Genomic DNA, 18,909 nt, shown 5'->3' on the forward strand with positions numbered 1-18,909 from the left:
TAATTACAGGTTTAACTAGATAAGACTTACCATGTTCAGCCAGATATTGGTGGTCAGTACTTGATTTTTTTCATCCTGCATGAGCAAGAAATGTTACAGTGAGCTTGAAATCAATAGAGAATTGAATGATGAATGCCAGAATGTCAACTGTGAATACCACATACAGAGCGAAATCAAACTGGTGACAAAGGCAGTCAGTCAAAGCTGAAAACAGATGACTATTTGCAGCTTTAGGCGGATTTTTTTTTTTATAAATATTTTATACAAGTTGTTGGTGACAAGAAAAGTAAAAACAATATAAAAAAGAAGATCATAAAACAATAACAATTTCAGACAGGCTCAAAAAGAGTATGCACTGCATTACATAGAGGGATAAGTGTATGAATTATTCAGCTATACATTTTAAGCACATAAGAACCCAGACATAAATTCACCCTGGAATACAAGATAAACCCCATTATCCATAACACTGAAACGTGGAAGTAAACATAAGTAAGAGGGAAAAGAGAGACTTACAACATCCATGATCTGTATCAAGCTCATAGACAGGAAGACGGTGAGGGGTTGCGAGTCGTTGGCTACAGGCCTCTCCATGCGGTTATAATCCTTCAGGAGGTTCTTCAACAGGGTCCGCTGGTACGGCCCTTGCACTGACACTGACAGAGAGACATGAACGTACTGTACCACCCAGAACACAAACTGCAAATCAAGACATTAGTTCACCCAGCCAGAAGATGCACGGATAGACGAGAAAGACAGATGGAGGGAAGATAAATATGGGCGGATGAATTAATAAACCAAAAGAGACAGGTAGAATGATAAACTGACAGACAAACAGTAATTGATGAGAAGAGAAAAGGATGGACAGAACAAAAGACAGAGAGAAAGATCAAACTGATAAACAGGTCAACAGATGCAGAAATATAGATAGATAGATAGATAGATAGATAGATAGATAGATAGATAGATAGATAGATAGATAGATAGATAGATAGATAGATAGATAGATAGATAGATAGATAGATAGATAGATAGATAGATAGATAGATAGATAGATAGATAAAAGTTATATGGACAGACATATGGACAGAGAGAGACAAAAAAAGTTGGACAGACAGTCATGGGCAGCCAGACAGTCAGACAGACAGACAGGTGTATAGTCAGACAGAAAGAGATACAGAAAGACAGTGGTGAACAAGGATGAACAAACAGACAGACTGACAGATGGACAGATAAACATTTGGACTGACAGACAAAAAGAGAGAAAAACAAACTGTCAAACAGATAGACAGACAGAGTCGGACAGACAGACAGACAGTCACATGGACAAGGAGACAGACGAATAGATGGACACAGACAGATAGATGTAAAACAGACTGAAAGACAGTTGGACAGACAGAGAGAGAGAGAGACTGACAGTTAGACAGACAGATGGACAAACAGGCAGATGGACAGACAGATGGTCAAACCAACAGTCATATGGATAGACAGACAGACAGACAAATGAAAAAACAGGTGGAAAGACAGACAGATGGACAAACCAACAGTCATTCAGACAGACAGACAGACAGACAGGCAGACTGACAGACAGACAGACAGATGGACAAACAAATGGACGGCAAGACAGATGGACAAACCAAAAGTCATACAGACAGACAGACAGACAGACAGACAGGCAGACAGACAAACAGACAGGTGGACAGACAGACAGATGGACAAACCAACAGTCATAAGGGCAGGGAGACAGATAGACAGACAGACAGACAGACAGAGAGAGTTAGAGACAGACAGTCAGACAGACAGATAGACAGACGAACAAACAGGTGGACGAACCAACAGTCATATAGACAGACAGACAGACAGACAGACAGACAGACAAACAGACAGACAGACAGAGAGGCAGACAGACAGGCAGACATACAGACAGACGGACAAACAGGTGGACGTATAGATAGATGGACAAACCAACAGTCATATAGACAGACAGAGAGACAGACAGGCAGGCAGGCAGACATTCAGACACAGTCAGACAAACAAACAGGGGGACGGATGGACAGATAGACAAACCAACAGCCAAATGGATAGGGAGACAGACTGGCAGAGAGAAAGACAGACAGTCAGACAGGCAGAGGAACGGACAGATAGAGATAGTCATATAGATAGGAAGTCAGACAGACAGACAGACAGACAGACAGACAGACAGACAGACAGAGAGAGAGAGAGACACTAAAACAGAAGGATGGACAGAGAGACAGACAGAACGTCAGACAATCGAATAGATGGACAAACAGACAGACAAGTGGAGGGACAGACAGACAGATGGACAAACCAACAGTCATATGCACAGGAAGCCAGACAGACAGACAGAGAGAGAGGAAGACAGACAGAGCGAGAGAAAGACAGGCAGACAGACATCAAACCGATGGATAAGCAGATGGACAGACAGGTGAAGGAATGGACAGGCAGACAGACAACATACAGAACAGAACATGACAGATAGCATAAACAGCAGTCAAAGAAAGAATAACCGACCAACAGAACCAAAGACAAACAAACTGAGAGCCAGTCTGCCAAAAACAACAGCAGACAGACAGATTGAACAGACATCCAAACATCCACCTTTGCCAACAGCCAATTAGCGAGATTAGCTTTAACTTTAAAGTTTTCTTGTAGTAAATTCTCAAGACAGTTCAAAAACTCAATTGTTTCTCGCAGACAACCTCGAAAAAGGTCTCACAGCAAAGAGTGCAGAGCATGTGTGTGTGGCAAGTGTGGAAAAAAACATAACTTAATGGAAGAGAATTAATTTAGCGTACGGTTTAAAGCAAGAATGGACTTACTCCTGAATTTATTACTCTCATTCACCGCACAAAAGCAGCGTGAGCCTCCAGCCATAACAACAGGTTTAATATGAACTGATTCCCACGGGCAGTCTCTACTGACTATGACCACTAGCAAGCAACGAAAACCGAATATAGAGCTTGTCGTATTACTGACACGAAACTCCCTTCAGGCGGACTCTGTGTTGTTCGGTAAAAGGATCAAACAATGTTTCTCAGGTATATCAAGATTTTCCCTAAAGCATCTGCAGGGCGTGAGACTTCACAAAAGCCAAACACCCTCTGGACTACAAAAACTGCCGAAGCTGAGAAATAAACAGAAATAAAGGTGAAGGGATGCCATGAGCATTGTTTACTGAAGGGAGGAAATCAGGTGATTGATAAAATCGCCTGAACCATCTACACATCTACAGTCGAAGTCAGAATTATTAGCTCTCCTGAATTATTAGACCCCTCCTGTTTATTTTTGTCCCCAATATAATAATAATATCGTTTTAGTGGGAAGAAGATTTCTAAACATAATTGTTTTAACCCTTATGTACTGGTGGGGATGTTTTCATCCACTCTGGGGTGATTTTGAGCCTTAATCTGGCCATAACTTATTTCGTGTTTCAGCTAGCAGGATGATTTTTGGTGACAAACCTTATTTTATAATCTTATTTAGACACATGTTTTGAGAAAATGCTTCAAACTCAACAATACACTTTGGGAAAATTTGCAAGCCTTTTGTTATATTCAGATGAAAAAAAAGATTTGCTATATTAAACTGCTGTAAAAATGCATCAGATTATTGTTTTATTTTATTTATTTATTTTATTTTTTTTGCATAAATCTGTTAATCAACCTCTGCCCTGATCAAAACTACTAAATTTTTTAGGAAATTATGGGATTTTAACAATTTAATTGGCAAATTCGTAAATGATGTCAGTGATTTGGTGAAAAACACACACAAATATAATACAAATATAAAAAGTAGTGTACCTTTTATCATAGTCTTGGACATGTGAAACAACACTGCCATGGATGCATTGTTTTTAATTAATTTTCATTTTATCTCCCTAATTTACTGCTGGCGGCTGTTTTTGCCCTATTGACTTCTATTGTCCTCCTGAGACCCAAAGATTTTTTTTCTTTTTTATCTGTGATTTCTTACGTCCTTTGGATAAATTTTTTTTTTACAATTTTGAGTTTTTACATTTTGTTTTTATTTAAAATTTTACAGCATGTCCACTGTAGTGGACCATAGGACCATTTTAGTTTGAAACGACCGCCGCTCAGACAACAAAACTCTACAGGATATGGTTGTAAAGGGATAATAATCCAATATTAATGTAACTTTTTGTATTGTAATTGTAATTTAAAACATGTATTAGTTTTGATCAGAACTGAGGTAGAAAACTTTTTAAAAATATACTTATCTGATTCATTTTTACAGCAGTTTAATTCAATGGGTTCAATGTTTTCATCTCTAACAGAACAAAAGGATAGTAAATTTGAACAGTGCACAAGGGTCACTATCTCATTTCTAAACTGATTTATTTTATCTTTGCCAAAATGACAGTACATAATATTATACATAATATTCATCTTAAAGTGACACTTAAAGGCTTATCTAGGTTAATAAGTTAGTGTAATTAGGCAAATCTTTGTACAACATTGTTGTTTTTCTGTAGATAATCTGAAAAAATATGGCTTAAAGGGGCTAATCATTTTAACCTTAAAATGGTTTTTAACCATTTTAACGCATTTTTAACGCAGTCAAAAAGGGCAATTAGATTTAAAATAATAATAATTTACTGTGCATTCAAAAATAATAATTCAAATTCCGATGTTCAAACCATGTCTATGAGTATGCTACATCCATAACATTCTCTCCTGGAAATGTTTCCAAAATTTGTTTTGTTTACTGAAAAACAAGAAAGATTCTATCTTGACGTTTCAAAATGAAGGCATACATACTGCATCTCTTGAACTTGAAAAAGTAATCAAACGTAATGAAGTGCATTGATGAAGTAAATAAAAAACAATGAATAAAAGAGTAAAGATTTTAATTCAAATTCTGAAAAGTAATTTCCTGCATGGAGAAATAATAGTTGCTTTTGTAAATCATATTTTTAAAAATATTTTGGTGTTCAAAAAGATTCAATTTTTGCATGCACAGACATCTTGTTAAGTGTTGATTTATTTCAATCTATTTTTTTGTATAAAGTGCATTTAAGCCAAAGTAGCATTGCCAAAACAAAATGCCATTATCTGAAAATGGCATGAATAGTCTGTGGTAAAACTTGAATAACAGTGATCTACCTACTTAAATCGGAAGATCTGGTCATTCAAAAACAATCCCCTAAAAGGTAGAGTTCACACAAAAAATTAAACCATTACACACCATTTACCCACACTCAATTAGTTTTAAACCTTTATAAATGCCTTTTATTTTCTGTTGAACACAATAGAAGATATTTTGAAGAATGTTGGAAAACGGCAGCCATTGCCATAGTAGGAACAAAGAAAATATTATTGACCCAGGTCAAAGGGTTCATCTTTTCAGCTTCAAAATATCTTCTTTGTGTTCAACAGAAGAAACTTAAGTAGGTTTGGAACAAGAAGCTGAAGAAATAATAAGAGAATTAAAATTTTTAGATGAACTGGGTAGCCATTTTAGCTAAATAATTTATTAATGAATAAAGATCGAATGAGAACTAGTAACATACATATATTTCATGCTTTAAAAATTTAGCTTAATATACATTGCTACCCACATTTAGGTAAACTGCAAAAGTGTTAAATGTATTAATTTACTCAATTTAGAAAGCCAAGCATATCTTGAAATTACCAGTAGAAGACCTTAAAATTTAAGATACCAAAAGAAACTTTAATTAACAACCAAAATCTAAAAGAATTTGAAGAGATCTATGAACATTTTTCACAATCACAACCATTGCAACCTTCAAAGCAAAGAAGTTATTCCCCACTGGCATTTAAAAGTGCAGTAGGGGATCTGAGAAAATGCTAAACGTTAGCACAATATCTTTAAAAACGCAGTCGCCCCCCTGCTGTCCAAACCACACCTCCTAAAATCACGAACGTGCACCTTAAAGATAATAGTAGACAATCCACTAGTTCTTGTTATTCGCCAATGTGAACATAAAACCAATTTCACCTCAGTAAAACAGGCTAGGCGAAATAGCGCTATTTACTGTTGTTTTGATGTTAAACTAAATAAAAATCTACATTATAGATACTGTAAAATGTTCCTTATAAAATTGAAAATAGTCACAACAATCTTACACTGGAAGATTTCAGTAGCTGAACAACACTTCTGTGCATATAACCCATTCATAAAACAACACAATCTACATCAGCTTTGCATGACTAAAATAATTTTAAAACATAGCATTACCTGTCTAAAAAAATACTTCAGACATGGTGTCGTCCTTCCTCCAACATGCAAAAGTAACTTCAATATTGATTCAGAATTTTACAATTTTTTCATTCAGCATTTGTTTTTACCACTGTCTATCTCTAGTGTGCACCTGAACGCACACAGCGGATCTGCGTGAACGGCTGTGCAGATGTACAAATTTACATTTGTTGACTGACAGGTTGGGCTACGTATCAGAATTATGGGAAATATCGACCCCACAATAATTAATTGGATGAACTTTTTTTAGTCTTATTCCTTACCTAGAATATAAAAATACATACAAACACTTTTTGATCATTTACTTTAATCAGTACTGTTGGAATGTGAAGAGACTTTCAAGCAGCACAACAAAAATGTTTCTGGAGATAATCACCTACTACACCTTAAATGCAACAAAGAGTCAACATATTTTAGGAACAGACATATTAATATCTGTTTAAATCCAATGCTAGCCCCCGTTGGATTTTTTCCCCCTTTTTTTTAGATATTTCCCAAATGATGTTTATCAGAGCAAGGACATTTTCACAGTATGTCTGATAATATTTATTCTTTTATAGAAAGTCTTATTTAATTATTTCGGCTGGAATAAAAGCAGTTTTTATTTTTTTAAAAACATTTTAAGGTCAAAATTATTAGCCGCTTTAAGCTATATATTTTTTCAATAGTCTACAGAACAAACCATCGTTATACAATAACTTACCTAATTACCCTAACCTGCCTAGTTAACCTAATGAACCTAGTTAAGCCTTTAAATGTCCCTTTAAGGTCATGTATAGAAGTGTCTTAAAAAAAGTGTCTTAAAAAATATCTAGTCAAATATTATTTAGTGTCATCATGACAAAGATAAAATAAATCAGTTATTAGTAATGAGTTATTAAAACTATTATGTTTAGAAATGTGTTATGTGTAGAAATATGAAACATCTTCTCTCCGTTAAACAGAAATTGGGGGAAAAATAAACAGGGGGGGCGAATAAATCTGACTTCATATATATATATATATATATATATATATATATATATATATATATATATATATAAATAAATATACGCACATGTAGTTGACATGTAATCACCCTACAGTCAACAGATACATAATTCCCATCCAAACACTTGATCCACTGACTGTGAAAACATAAAAACTTTAAATATTTTGTGATGTGACACTTAAAAATAATACTGAGAATGATGGGTTATGAGAAATAAATCCAGATGGCCTGGTGTGAAACTGACAACCCCCGATAAAAGTTCTGCTTTATGACAGACAGATGAAAAGAGAGGAAAAAAAAACAAAAGATAAAATAGATAGAAGCTTTCCATGGCAACACACACATAAAAACACACACTCACTCCATCTTTCTACACCACTGCAGCAACATGTCCACAACACCACCAGAGAACTGAATCAACAAAAGCTTTCAGTGCCTCCACACAGTCTATATACTCATGGATTTAGAGGAATGAACGAAAGAGCGAGAGAGAGAGTGAGAGACGGGAGGGGGAGAGGAGAAGGTGCAATTTATGATTGCAGCTTCTAATTCTTCATGGCAAAGCAATTTTGTCTCATTCTCCCTCTCATTCCCCCTGATTCCTTCTGTTTTCCCCCTCTTTACTGCAACAGTGGTTAAAAAAAAAAAAAAAAAAACATCTGGAGACATGCGGTAGGTAAACAGGTTCACACAGCGAACAAATGCAAGAGATCAAATAACACTTAAATGTTGATCTGCATATAATTCAACATGTCTTTCCTCAAGAACCGCTTCGGATTCATACTTACATGCATGTGAGCATAGTGAGGAACCTACCCTGGATCAAAGCGGAGATCCCACATAGAGTGAAAGCCAAAGAGTGCCACATTCCAGGAGATAGGAAAGAAAAAGCGGGGTCAGAAAAGAAACAGGAATGTGTTCGGATGTATGGAGAGAGATAGAGGAGGAAAATATCCTAGTGGAGTGAAGGAGAGGAGAGGAAAGCAAGAGCTGGCTTGATGCAAGCAGTGGACGGACTAAATGTGGGAGAGAGAGAGAGAGAGAGAGAGAGAGAGAGAGAGAGAGAGAGAGAGAGAGAGAGACTACCCAGTGATGTCGGCAAATCACAGCAAAGTCAGAGAAGAGAGGGAGAGAAAAAAAAAAGAGTCAATTGATTCGAGACTCACAAGTCAGCTTTCTCTCCACCCAAATCTCCGAGACTCCTTAAGAAGGACAGATGAATGAGAAAGAGGATTGGGAATACAAAGGGAGAAAGATCAAGGGCAAAAACAAGGGGGAAAGGGGAAACTGATCTTCCTGCCTACCTAAAATAATCATGCTGGATTTAATCTTCTCCTCGCTGTGTTTCTGTCCTACTTTCCTTCTCCATCACTCCTGGCTTTAGAGACTCCTCTGAATTCTGAAAGTGAGATTATCTTGAAGTAGGTGACACTGAAAAAAGAAGACGCTTTTTTTTAAAGGTTACAAAGGACTTTTTTGGTCAAAGTAATAAAGAAGTACTGATATATTTATGTGTACAACAACCAATCTTAAAATATGGGAGCAATTACTGACTTTATTTTGCAAAACAGCATTATATTAAGCAAAAATATGAAGCATTACAACTTTTTTACATAAAAAATATACTGAAGTAACTTTGGAGACTCAAAATACAGTTTTACCATCACAGAAATAATTTAGAATTTAAAATATATCGTTTTAAATTGTAATATTAGGTTACTAAACAACAATCTCCTTTTAACTTTTATAATAAATAAGAATATGAACACACCTCAGGCCAGCAGAAAACAGGACAGGGTTAAAAGAAGAGTCGAAATTGAGCAAATTAACGTTAATTGTCTTCACCTGTGAAAACTTCTGCGAGAACCCTCGTGTTGAGCAAAGTCGTTTTAAGGCCATTCTTACAGATTAAAAATGAATTCATTATTTTTATTGTTAATATCTACTTAGTGGCCAGTATTTGTCTACAACTGAATTACTGGTATGATGGCAGAGCAACCATTTGAATAGAATTTAAAAAAACACCTCTTCTGTTTGTTTGCTAATCATAGCTCTTTAGGAACAGTTTAGCAAAAAGCATTTAAACGTGCTATTCCCTTCTGTGAAACTTTAATGAGTTTTTAAAATGGTAATCTACTTAAATGTACTTACCTGAACAACAATCGTGAGGTTTTCAGGTCGGATGTGTTTAAATGTCTAACAAGATTAGTTATTAGCGTCCCCTAGAGTAGGCTTACCGGTAAAACCATCGCAAAAAAAGGATAAGTTCGCGTTTGTATTCGCAAGTATTTTCGTGACCACACGTCCCGATTTTTGACACAAATGCATCCCTGTTTTATAGCACCCATCAAATTAACTGTAAAAAAATAAATTTAATCAATCATTGCTGGTTTAAAATGGTATTGTGATTATTTTAATAGGGCGCTGTAAGCTTCGCACTGATAAAAGCAGGCATTGTGGTAGGCTAATTACATACTAATAAATTATGGTAAAATAAATTATTACTTCTTAAGGGAATTTAAAGAACTGCAACGATTGAATCTGTACAAATGTGTGCTCAAAATTATTAACATGTTGTTAATACCTGTATGTTTTAATAATTATGGTATTAAGATTTATTTATTAGCTTAAATAGGGGGGATAGGCCTTAAAATATTTTCAATAGTTTTATTTAGCCATACAGTGAAAAAAAAATATTTTGCTGCTTAATTTTGATCTACTCATTTAAAATGAGCTGAAACAACACACTTCTTGAGATTTTCAATCTACTTAAATTTGTTAACTTAATCGATTTGTTTTGGGACAGTATGAATGAAATGAGTAGAACTCTGAATTTTCTACACTGCATGTTATTATAGCTTATTTCATAATTTTGTCAAACTCATTCCATCTTTTTCATATCTTTCATTGGCTATTAATATTAATAATATATAAACTATACAATAAACCATATCTCCACAGAAAACTTAAACTAGTTTTATTTTCCTCAAAATGAATTTAAAACAGCAAGGGTCAGTTTACTTTGCAAACATCATATTAATAAATATTTATAATAATGATGTATAGAATCCAAAACAATTAAAAGACAAAACATGCAAAAAAAAAAAAAATTTACAAATGAGGTTTCGGTGATATTTTGAAGACTGAAGAAGACCATGCACCAATAAAAAAGCTAACAAATAATATAAAAGTACACCAACAGTGCAATGACATTACTATGAATAAATGGAAGAATAACATTAATAATGGTAACATAAAGCTAACTTAAAAATGAAAATGAACTCACCCTCATGTCATTCCAATCACCTAAAACCTCTGAAAGTTCATCTTCAGGAAACAAAGATTTTTTTAGATGAAATCTGAGAGCTCTCTCATCCTCCAGAGACAGCAAGTGTTTAAAGTCCAAAAAAGAAACCAACAACATTGTCAAACATTCCCCATGAGACTTCAGTAGTTCAACTGCAATCATATGAACACTTTTGTGCGACAAAAAAACAGTAAGTATAACAGTTTGCCATTGTCTTCTCTACTACATCAGGTTAGGGTGCATGTTTAGTAAAGGCAGTACAACATATTGCCATTAGATTCACCAGTTCAACGCAATCTCAAGGCTATTCGTAACATTTTGATTTAGTGGCTAATTCGTATGAATATGTACGGTCTAATTAGTACAATTTAGTACGATTTCCTCATCCCCCAATGACAATTGGGTTTAAGGGCGGGCTTGGGCGTCACGCCTCCTTAAAATCGTACATTTTCGTACGACTGAAAATACTTAATATGCAGGTTCTTCTTGTTTTGTGTGGGTTTCCTTCAGGTGCTCCGGTTTCCCCCACAAGTCCAAAGACTTGCGCTATAGAATTGGCTAAGCTAAAATTGCCCGTAGTGTATAAGTGTGTGTGGGTTAATGAGTGTGTATGGGTGTTTCCCAGTGATGGTTTGCAGCTAGAAGGGCATCCGTTGCATAAAACAAATACTGGATAAGTTGGCGGTTCATTCCGCTATCCGCTTGTTAAGTGTGACGTCACGCGGAGCGGCTTCCGGGTCCAAGTGCTCTATTCAACTTAATGAGGAGATTCATGAAATGGTAATAATAAACGTTTACAAAGCGATTTAATACTTTCGAAAGTCACGATCGCAATATATAAGTCCATGCCTAATATCCGATGGCCAGAAAGTGATTCATTGTTTTATAAATTGTTAAAATTTTGGTATTTGTTATGCAGCAAGCCCAGAGATTGTTGTGTACACTATGACTTTATGTAAAATTAACTTTAATGTGTGATAGGAATAAAACGCGATCATAAACGAACGATTTCTCCACTCAAATGAATGGCGGCTTGGACCCGGAAACAGTATACGTACGTCACAAACACGTCACCACTTCACAAGCGGATGGCGACCCCAGATTAATAAAGAGACTATCCGAAAAGAAAATGCACGAATGAATGAATGAATGATTACAGTTCAACCTTTGAGTCACATACTGTTATAACAATGTTTTTGATTCATTTTCTGGACTTTAAACGTCTACAATTTCATCTAAAATATAATAAGTTGTGTTCAGAAGTTGAACGAAGGTCTCCAGGGAGTTGAATGACATGAAGTTAATAATTTTCATTTTTGGATTTTTGGGTGAACTAAACCTTCAATAATTTAGCAATCTGCAACACATCCTGGAAATTCACATTATAGTTTAATATAAATTTGGCTAACATTTTACAATAATCGTATTAGTTAATAGTTTATAGATTTACTAACATAAACAAAGAACAAGACATTTATTACAATATTTGTTCATGTTAGTTAACGTTAACGAAAATATCATCATTCATTGTCGTTCATGTTACCTCACAGGGCATTAGCTAATGTTAACAAGCATGAATATGGATTAGAATAATCCATGCGTTAATAAATGCGTTAATAAATGTTGAGCTGTGATTGATAAATTAGTTCATGTTAGTAAACACATTAACTAATGAAACCTTATTGTAAAGTGTGACCTGAAATGGTTTGCTCCGACAGCTCGTCAAATGTGAAGAAATGCTGTTGCTGTAATCATTTACATTCAAGCTATCTGTGATTGAGAAAACCCAATAACCTTTTTATACTGTTTTATCAAACACAGTAAAATTGCTAAACATACCAATAAAATGACGAAGCGTGCCAGAAGAGCCATGTCCACGCCTGTGTGTATGTATGTGTGTGTGTGTTAATGGGATATCGGAGATGATGGTGGAGGGGGTTTAATTGAGGAAGTGCTGGGATATGCAAGCGGCGTGCAGTAATGTGCTTAGTTAAACTCCTCCTCTCATTCGTCCTGACGAAGTGCTGAGACAGAGGCACGGGAATGGGAAAGCAGAGAGCGACGCCGAGCCCTATAATAGATTACCCTATTACTACAGATGCCCTTCGGTAGCCTCTTCACACGGGGAGGGAGTCGAGGTGAACGCAGCTCACAGTCAGGCATCCGGAGAGACTTTCACACCCCAGCGCTCTCTGAGAGAAAAGCCTAACAGCGGTAAAACATATAGATATGCCACAGAAAACAAGCCCTTAATTTATCACCTATACAGACAGCGGGCCCTAAAAACGATGACGCCAAGATGTTTGATTGCATTAAGTGAAGCAAACTATTTTTTTAAGGGAAGTGAAGGGGGAGGGGGTTGTTATTTAAAAAAGGAAGGCTTAAAGGGCCTGTGAAGAGTTTTGTAATGTGCATTTTTTATTCGATGTTTGACGTAATCTCAACTGAAAAATTATGAGAGGGTTGGGAAGCTCCACCCCTTTAAAAAACAGCCAATAGCATTTCATTTAGAGTGGTTGAACCACTCAAGCGCATCAAACGAAAAGCAAATAAAAAGTGTCTTGAAGAGGGCGGGGCATGTCAGATGCTGGAGAGCATTTGATTGGTCAGAAGATTTGACGAGAAAATAAAATATGAGAAGACGTGAAAAAATTGTTAATCGATTCGGGCTAATTTTGTCACTGGCTGCATCTGAAATAGCCTTCTGAGTAGGTACTGCATTTGAATTTGAATTTACTACTCGTCCGTCAGAAAATTATTTTCTATACAGTAAGAATGTGAGCAGTATAAATAGAACTCAGACGTACTACATCCGCCATTTTGTCATAATCACGTGACCTACCCACATCAGTTGTGTTGCTTTACAACAATTCATGAATTCTCTTGCAGGGCATCATGGGATAGTGTAGCGTTTATCGGATGCACACTTCAGAATCTCGTCAGAAGTAGTAGATCATCTGGGTACTTCTTGCATACAGTTTCTCGAATTCTATGAATTTGGACATACTACTCGGCTCGCATACTGATTTTAGCATGCCATATAGTATGGAAGTGTGCGATTTCATACACAGCCACTGTTTTGTTGCCCACTAGCTTATAAGTATCCTGAAAAACGAACAATACTGATACTAACATCTAAAAAACTTTATTTTAATTTCATGGGACCTTTAAATGAGTACGTTTGTGACCAAGTACAAGGACATTGATTGGACCCCTGCATAACCAAAACAATCTCACAGCGATTCGTAACTTGATTTAGTATTCATTTGTACAATCTGGGTTGTACATTTTGGTATGATTTACTCATCCCCAATGCGAGGTTGAGTTTAGGGCTAGGACTGAGGACACGTCTCCTTTGAAAAATCATACATTTTCATACAACTTAAATCATGAATTTGTACAAATTATTACGAAATAGGCTAAAACAATTCCTCGAGATGGCATGATAGAGCCTGACCTGAAGGTAAGTTCGCGGATTTGGACAAGCATACGTTACGTCTAAAATTACACACTCAATCTATTTTCAATTATTTGCACTTAATTTGTAACCACTAAAACAAAATGCCCAACATACTACATGGTTTCTGCTACATTCATTCTTCCATGGCGGGGCGCCATACCAGAATTAATTAGCACCACGGATAAATTACAGCTTCTCATTAAAAACATTCTGTCTTTGTTTTTTATTTTTTAAAGTATAACGGACAGCTAGCGAAGCGCTATGCAGGTAAGATGTTAGAGGCCATAGTCTTTAGCCTCCCTGTTAAAGCAACCAACTGCCATTCAAATCACAGGTTCGATCCCAGCTCGGACCAGTGGGTTACTTGTGGGAGCTCGTCCGGGATGGGAGTCAGGTTTAGGAGGGTGAGTGTAACGGAGGCCAGCTAGCAAAGTCCTATGCAGGTAAACCTCAGTCCTCTGATCTCAAAAGGTGCTCTAGCAACAGATGCTAGAGGCTATGGTCTTTTGCCTTGTTAGAACAAATGACTGCCATGCAAAGAATCGTTGTTTCGATCCCAGTTCGGACCAATGTGTTACTTGTGGGGGCTCGTCTGGGATGTGAGTGAGGTTTAGGGGGGTGAGTGTAACGGAGGCCAGCTAGAAAACTGCTCGGACTGGTGGGTAACATAATACTGAGTTTCCATAATTTTGCTTTATTTATAGATAAAGGTCTACGGTTCTGCATACAATGACAATACCTTTCTGGAGCTTATAGCCGTTTCACTTTAATTCAGGACGCATCAATGACATTCTGTAGGTCCATAAGAGACATTCATAAATATTCCTAACACATTAGATAAATGTTGGAGACATTCTCTTACATAAATGCAAGAGTGCACAAGAAAATCAGTGCTTAAGCAGCGAATATTTGAGCACAAGCAATAAGTTTTGTGCACAAACAGAGGAAATCGGCACACAAGCAAAAAGATTTGTATTAGACATTTGTCATTAAAATAACACCATAGGTAGTTGAAAGATCTGTGTAAAAGGCCTGCCACCACAGCTGGAAAAATCCTGGAGGAAACACTGTACTATGAATGTGTGTAGTAAGTAGGCTTTTGAAGTTACCAAATTATCTTGTTGCAACAACTTGCTGAAGCTTTTATCATGTTTTTTACCTGCAAAAAGATTACCAGGTATAGGTAGAGTTAAAGGTACAGTTCACCCCAAAGTGAAAATTCTGTCATCATTTACTACCCAATCACTTGTTCTAAACCTAAGTTTCTTTCTTCTGTTGTAAACAAAGTAAAACATTTGGAAGAAAGCTGAAAACCTGTAATCATTGACTTCCATAATATTAGCTTTCCCTACTATTGAAGTCAATGGTTGCAGGTTTTCAGCCATCTTCCAAAAATCTTCCTTTGTGTTCAACAGGATGAAGAAACTCATAAAGGTTTGGAACCACTTGAGGGAGAGTAAATAATAAAGTTTCATTTTTGGGTGAACCAACCCTTAAAGCAAGTTACACTACAAATATATAATATCATAATAAATGTGTAGCTACTAGCATATAGCCTTTGCCATCAAAGCACAGTTTGATGATCAGTAATAAAATATTCAACACACATATGCTGTGCTCAAAACAAAACCACACACGCTCAAAAAGGCAAAAGCTACACTTGTGGGTTTACAGATGTTCTGACACTGTGTGGTCATTTGAGGAACTGCATTAGAAGAAGACAGTAAAGACTGGGCTCTTCTTGCATGAAATGATGAAAGAAAGCAAGTGATGTTATACTAATGTTCTTTATAATGAGGAAATTATGATCCATAACAAAACTCAGAAGAACATCCTGATGACTGCAATAGGAAAAAAACACAAACTCATTATGACATGGCATAAATAGTGCATCTATCTATCTATCTATCTATCTATCTATCTATCTATCTATCTATCTATCTATCTATCTATCTATCTATCTATCTGTCTATCTGTCTGTCTGTCTGTCTGTCTGTCTGTCTGTCTGTCTGTCTGTCTGTCTATATCCATATGTCTTTGTAATTCTGTCTATTGGAATTCTCTTGCAATTATCTATAGTTGTTTTATCCATCTATCATTCAACTATAATTCTTATGTAGACAGATCAACTGATTATCATTATTTATTATATCGAGATGAATGTTCATCTTCAATTCTTTCTGTTATAATTCTATTTTTCTGTAATTCTATCAGTTTATCCCATTACAATTCTATCTATGGTTCTATATTGCAAATATGTCCATCATTCTATCATTCTCTTGTAATTAAATCTATCTTGCTTTGTGTAAATCTATTGCAATTTAATTGCAATTATTCATTCATTAATTGAAGGAATGAACTGTTGTATCTATTGTAATTCTATCTTTTACAAGTCTTTCTTTCCTTCTTCTATCTATCGTTCTTTCGCTCTATTTTTATTATCTATCTATCCATCCATCCATCCATCCATCCATCCATCCATCCATCCATCTATCTATCTATCTATCTATCTATCTATCTATCTATCTATCTATCTATCTATCATTTACCATTCTATCTATCCATCCATCCATCCATCCATCCATCCATCCATCCATCCATCCATCCATCTATCTATCTATCTATCTATCTATCTATCTATCTATCTATCTATCTATCTATCTATCTATCTATCTATCTATCTATCTATCTATCCATCCATCCATCCATCCATCCATCTATTTATCTATCTATCTATCTATCTATCTGTCTGTCTGTCTGTCTGTCTATCTATCTATCTATCTATCTATCTATCTATCATTTACCATTCTATCTATCCATCCATCCATCCATCCATCCATCCATCCATCTATCTATCTATCTATCTATCTATCTTTACCATTCTATCTTTACCATTCTATCTATCCATCCATCTATCCATCCATCCATCCATCCATCCATCCATCCATCTATCTATCTATCTATCTATCTATCTATCTATCTATCTATCTATCTATCTATCTATCTGTAGTTTTGTGTATCTTTTATTCTGTAATTCTGTCTATCATATTGTTATTCTGTCTATCATAAATGAAGTACTGGGAGCGTACAGAAGTTTTTGTGAGAACCTCCTTTGAGGCTGCAGTTTCAGTCCCTCAAGGCTTCATTAGGCAGCCACAATTTGCAGTTGATTTGGTTAAGGAGGGACACAGACAATTTAGCCCACTGCTCTTGCTCCTGCAGGGCAGAGAGAACTACAATTGAATTGATTTCATCATATTATCATACAGGAGCCACTGAAGATGGCAAGAGAGAGGCAATCAGCTAATGATCTCAGGGAACAAAATGACAGAAACCACGGCTTGAATCCTGACAAAAGCTGCGGCGTCTGTCAGTGTGCTGCGCTGTGGGGTTTCAGACAAAGTGGAGATTATTATTCCAGCACAGACTGACACATTCCTGCCTATAATAGAGAATTAGTGGCAGCTTTTATACTGATAGCTAACCTTCAATTTTTTTTAGGAAACGGGAGTCTTCTGGTTTATCCTTTTAATATGGTTTTCTTTCTGGCATTGGTTGCTAAAAATGTCATCCGCTGATGCCATTTGAACATTTCATTTTCACACAGCAGGTCAGTAAAGTTCCATGTGAACCCACTCTCGTCGGTTTCTTCCGTCATCTGGCCTTGATAATGAACGTGTTTTATGAATACTGAGATGTTCCATTCTGAAATCTTCATGCTATTTTAATATTTAGCTTTATTAATATGAGCCAGAACAAGTGCTGTACTATGAATATATTACATTTTCCACAGCTTTATATGCGTATTCACCATCAAAACACTAGTCACTGGCCACTTTATTAGGTACACCTTACTAGTCTTACAGTGCATAGATTCAACAAGATACTGGAAGCATTCCTCAGAGCTGTTGGTCTATATTGAAACGATAGCATCATGCAGTTGCAGCAGATTTGTCAGCTGCACATCTATGATGCAAATCTCCAGTTCCACCACATTTTTCCTCCACATCCCAAAGGTGCTCTATTAGATTTGAGTACAAACTCATTGTCATGTTTAAGAAACCAATCTGAAAAGATTTGCGCTTTATCACATGGCACATTGCTGCTGGAAGTAGCCTCAGTTAAATGAGTACACTGGTCATAAAGAGATGGAGAGGGTCAGCAACAATACTGAGGTAGGCTGTGGCGTTGACACGACGCTCAATTGGAACTAAGGGGCCTAAAATGTGCCAAGAAAATATCCCCCACACCATTACAGAAGCCTGAACCATTGATACAAGGTAGGATGGATCCATGTTTTTATGTCGTTAATGCCAAATTTTGAACCTATGATCCAAATGGGGCAGCAGAAATCGAGACTCATCGGACCGTGCAACGTTTATCCAATCTTCTATTGTCCAGTTTTGGTGAGCCTGTGCGAACTGTAGCCTCAGTTTCTTGTTCTTAGCTGACAGGAGTGGCACCCGGTTTGGTCTTCTGCTGCTGTAGCTTATCCACTTTAAGGTTGGACGTGTTGTGCGTTCAGAAACGCTCTTCTGCATACCTCAGTTGTAATGAGTGGTTTTTTGGGTTACTGTTGCCTTTCTATCAGCTGGAACCAGTCTGGCCATTCTCCTCTGACATCAACAAGGCATTTGCGCCCACAGAACTGGATATTTCCCTTTTTCTGTCCATTCTCTGTGAACCCTAGTGATGGTTGTGTGTGAAAATCCCAGTACATCAGCAGTTTCTGTAATACTCAGACCAGCCCGTCTGGCACCAACAACCATGCCACATTCAAAGTCATTGAAATCACCTTTCTTTCCCATTCTGATGCTCAGTTTGAACTGCAGCGCACTGTTTTAATCATGTCTACATGACAATGCATTGAGTTGTTGCAATGTGATCGGC

The 18,909-nt window shown here is 36.5% G+C and overlaps 1 protein-coding gene across 10 annotated transcripts in view; it reads right to left on the minus strand.

Annotated features, from left to right (window-relative positions):
- chrna11 (cholinergic receptor, nicotinic, alpha 11) overlaps positions 1–9,854 on the minus strand; it is a 53,347-nt gene extending 43,493 nt beyond the window's left edge. The window contains exons 1-5 of one of the 10 annotated variants that reach the window (XM_073930960.1): positions 9,404–9,560; positions 8,557–8,651; positions 8,419–8,454; positions 517–656; positions 31–75 (exon numbers count right to left, since the gene is read on the minus strand). In XM_073930960.1, the coding sequence (XP_073787061.1) occupies positions 31–75; positions 517–656; positions 8,419–8,454; positions 8,557–8,569 (234 nt within the window). In that variant the 5' untranslated portion in view covers positions 8,570–8,651; positions 9,404–9,560. Of the gene's footprint in view, positions 1–30; positions 76–516; positions 657–8,040; positions 8,271–8,418; positions 8,455–8,556; positions 8,684–9,023; positions 9,075–9,403 lie in introns of those variants that run through there. The other 9 variants (XM_073930958.1, XM_073930959.1, XM_073930962.1 and 6 more) reach the window with 9 other exon arrangements.
- Between the last annotated feature and the right edge of the window lie 9,055 nt (positions 9,855–18,909).

The sequence above is a fragment of the Danio rerio genome, chromosome 19, assembly GCF_049306965.1.
Source record: "Danio rerio strain Tuebingen ecotype United States chromosome 19, GRCz12tu, whole genome shotgun sequence".
Classification (NCBI taxonomy): domain Eukaryota; kingdom Metazoa; phylum Chordata; class Actinopteri; order Cypriniformes; family Danionidae; genus Danio; species Danio rerio.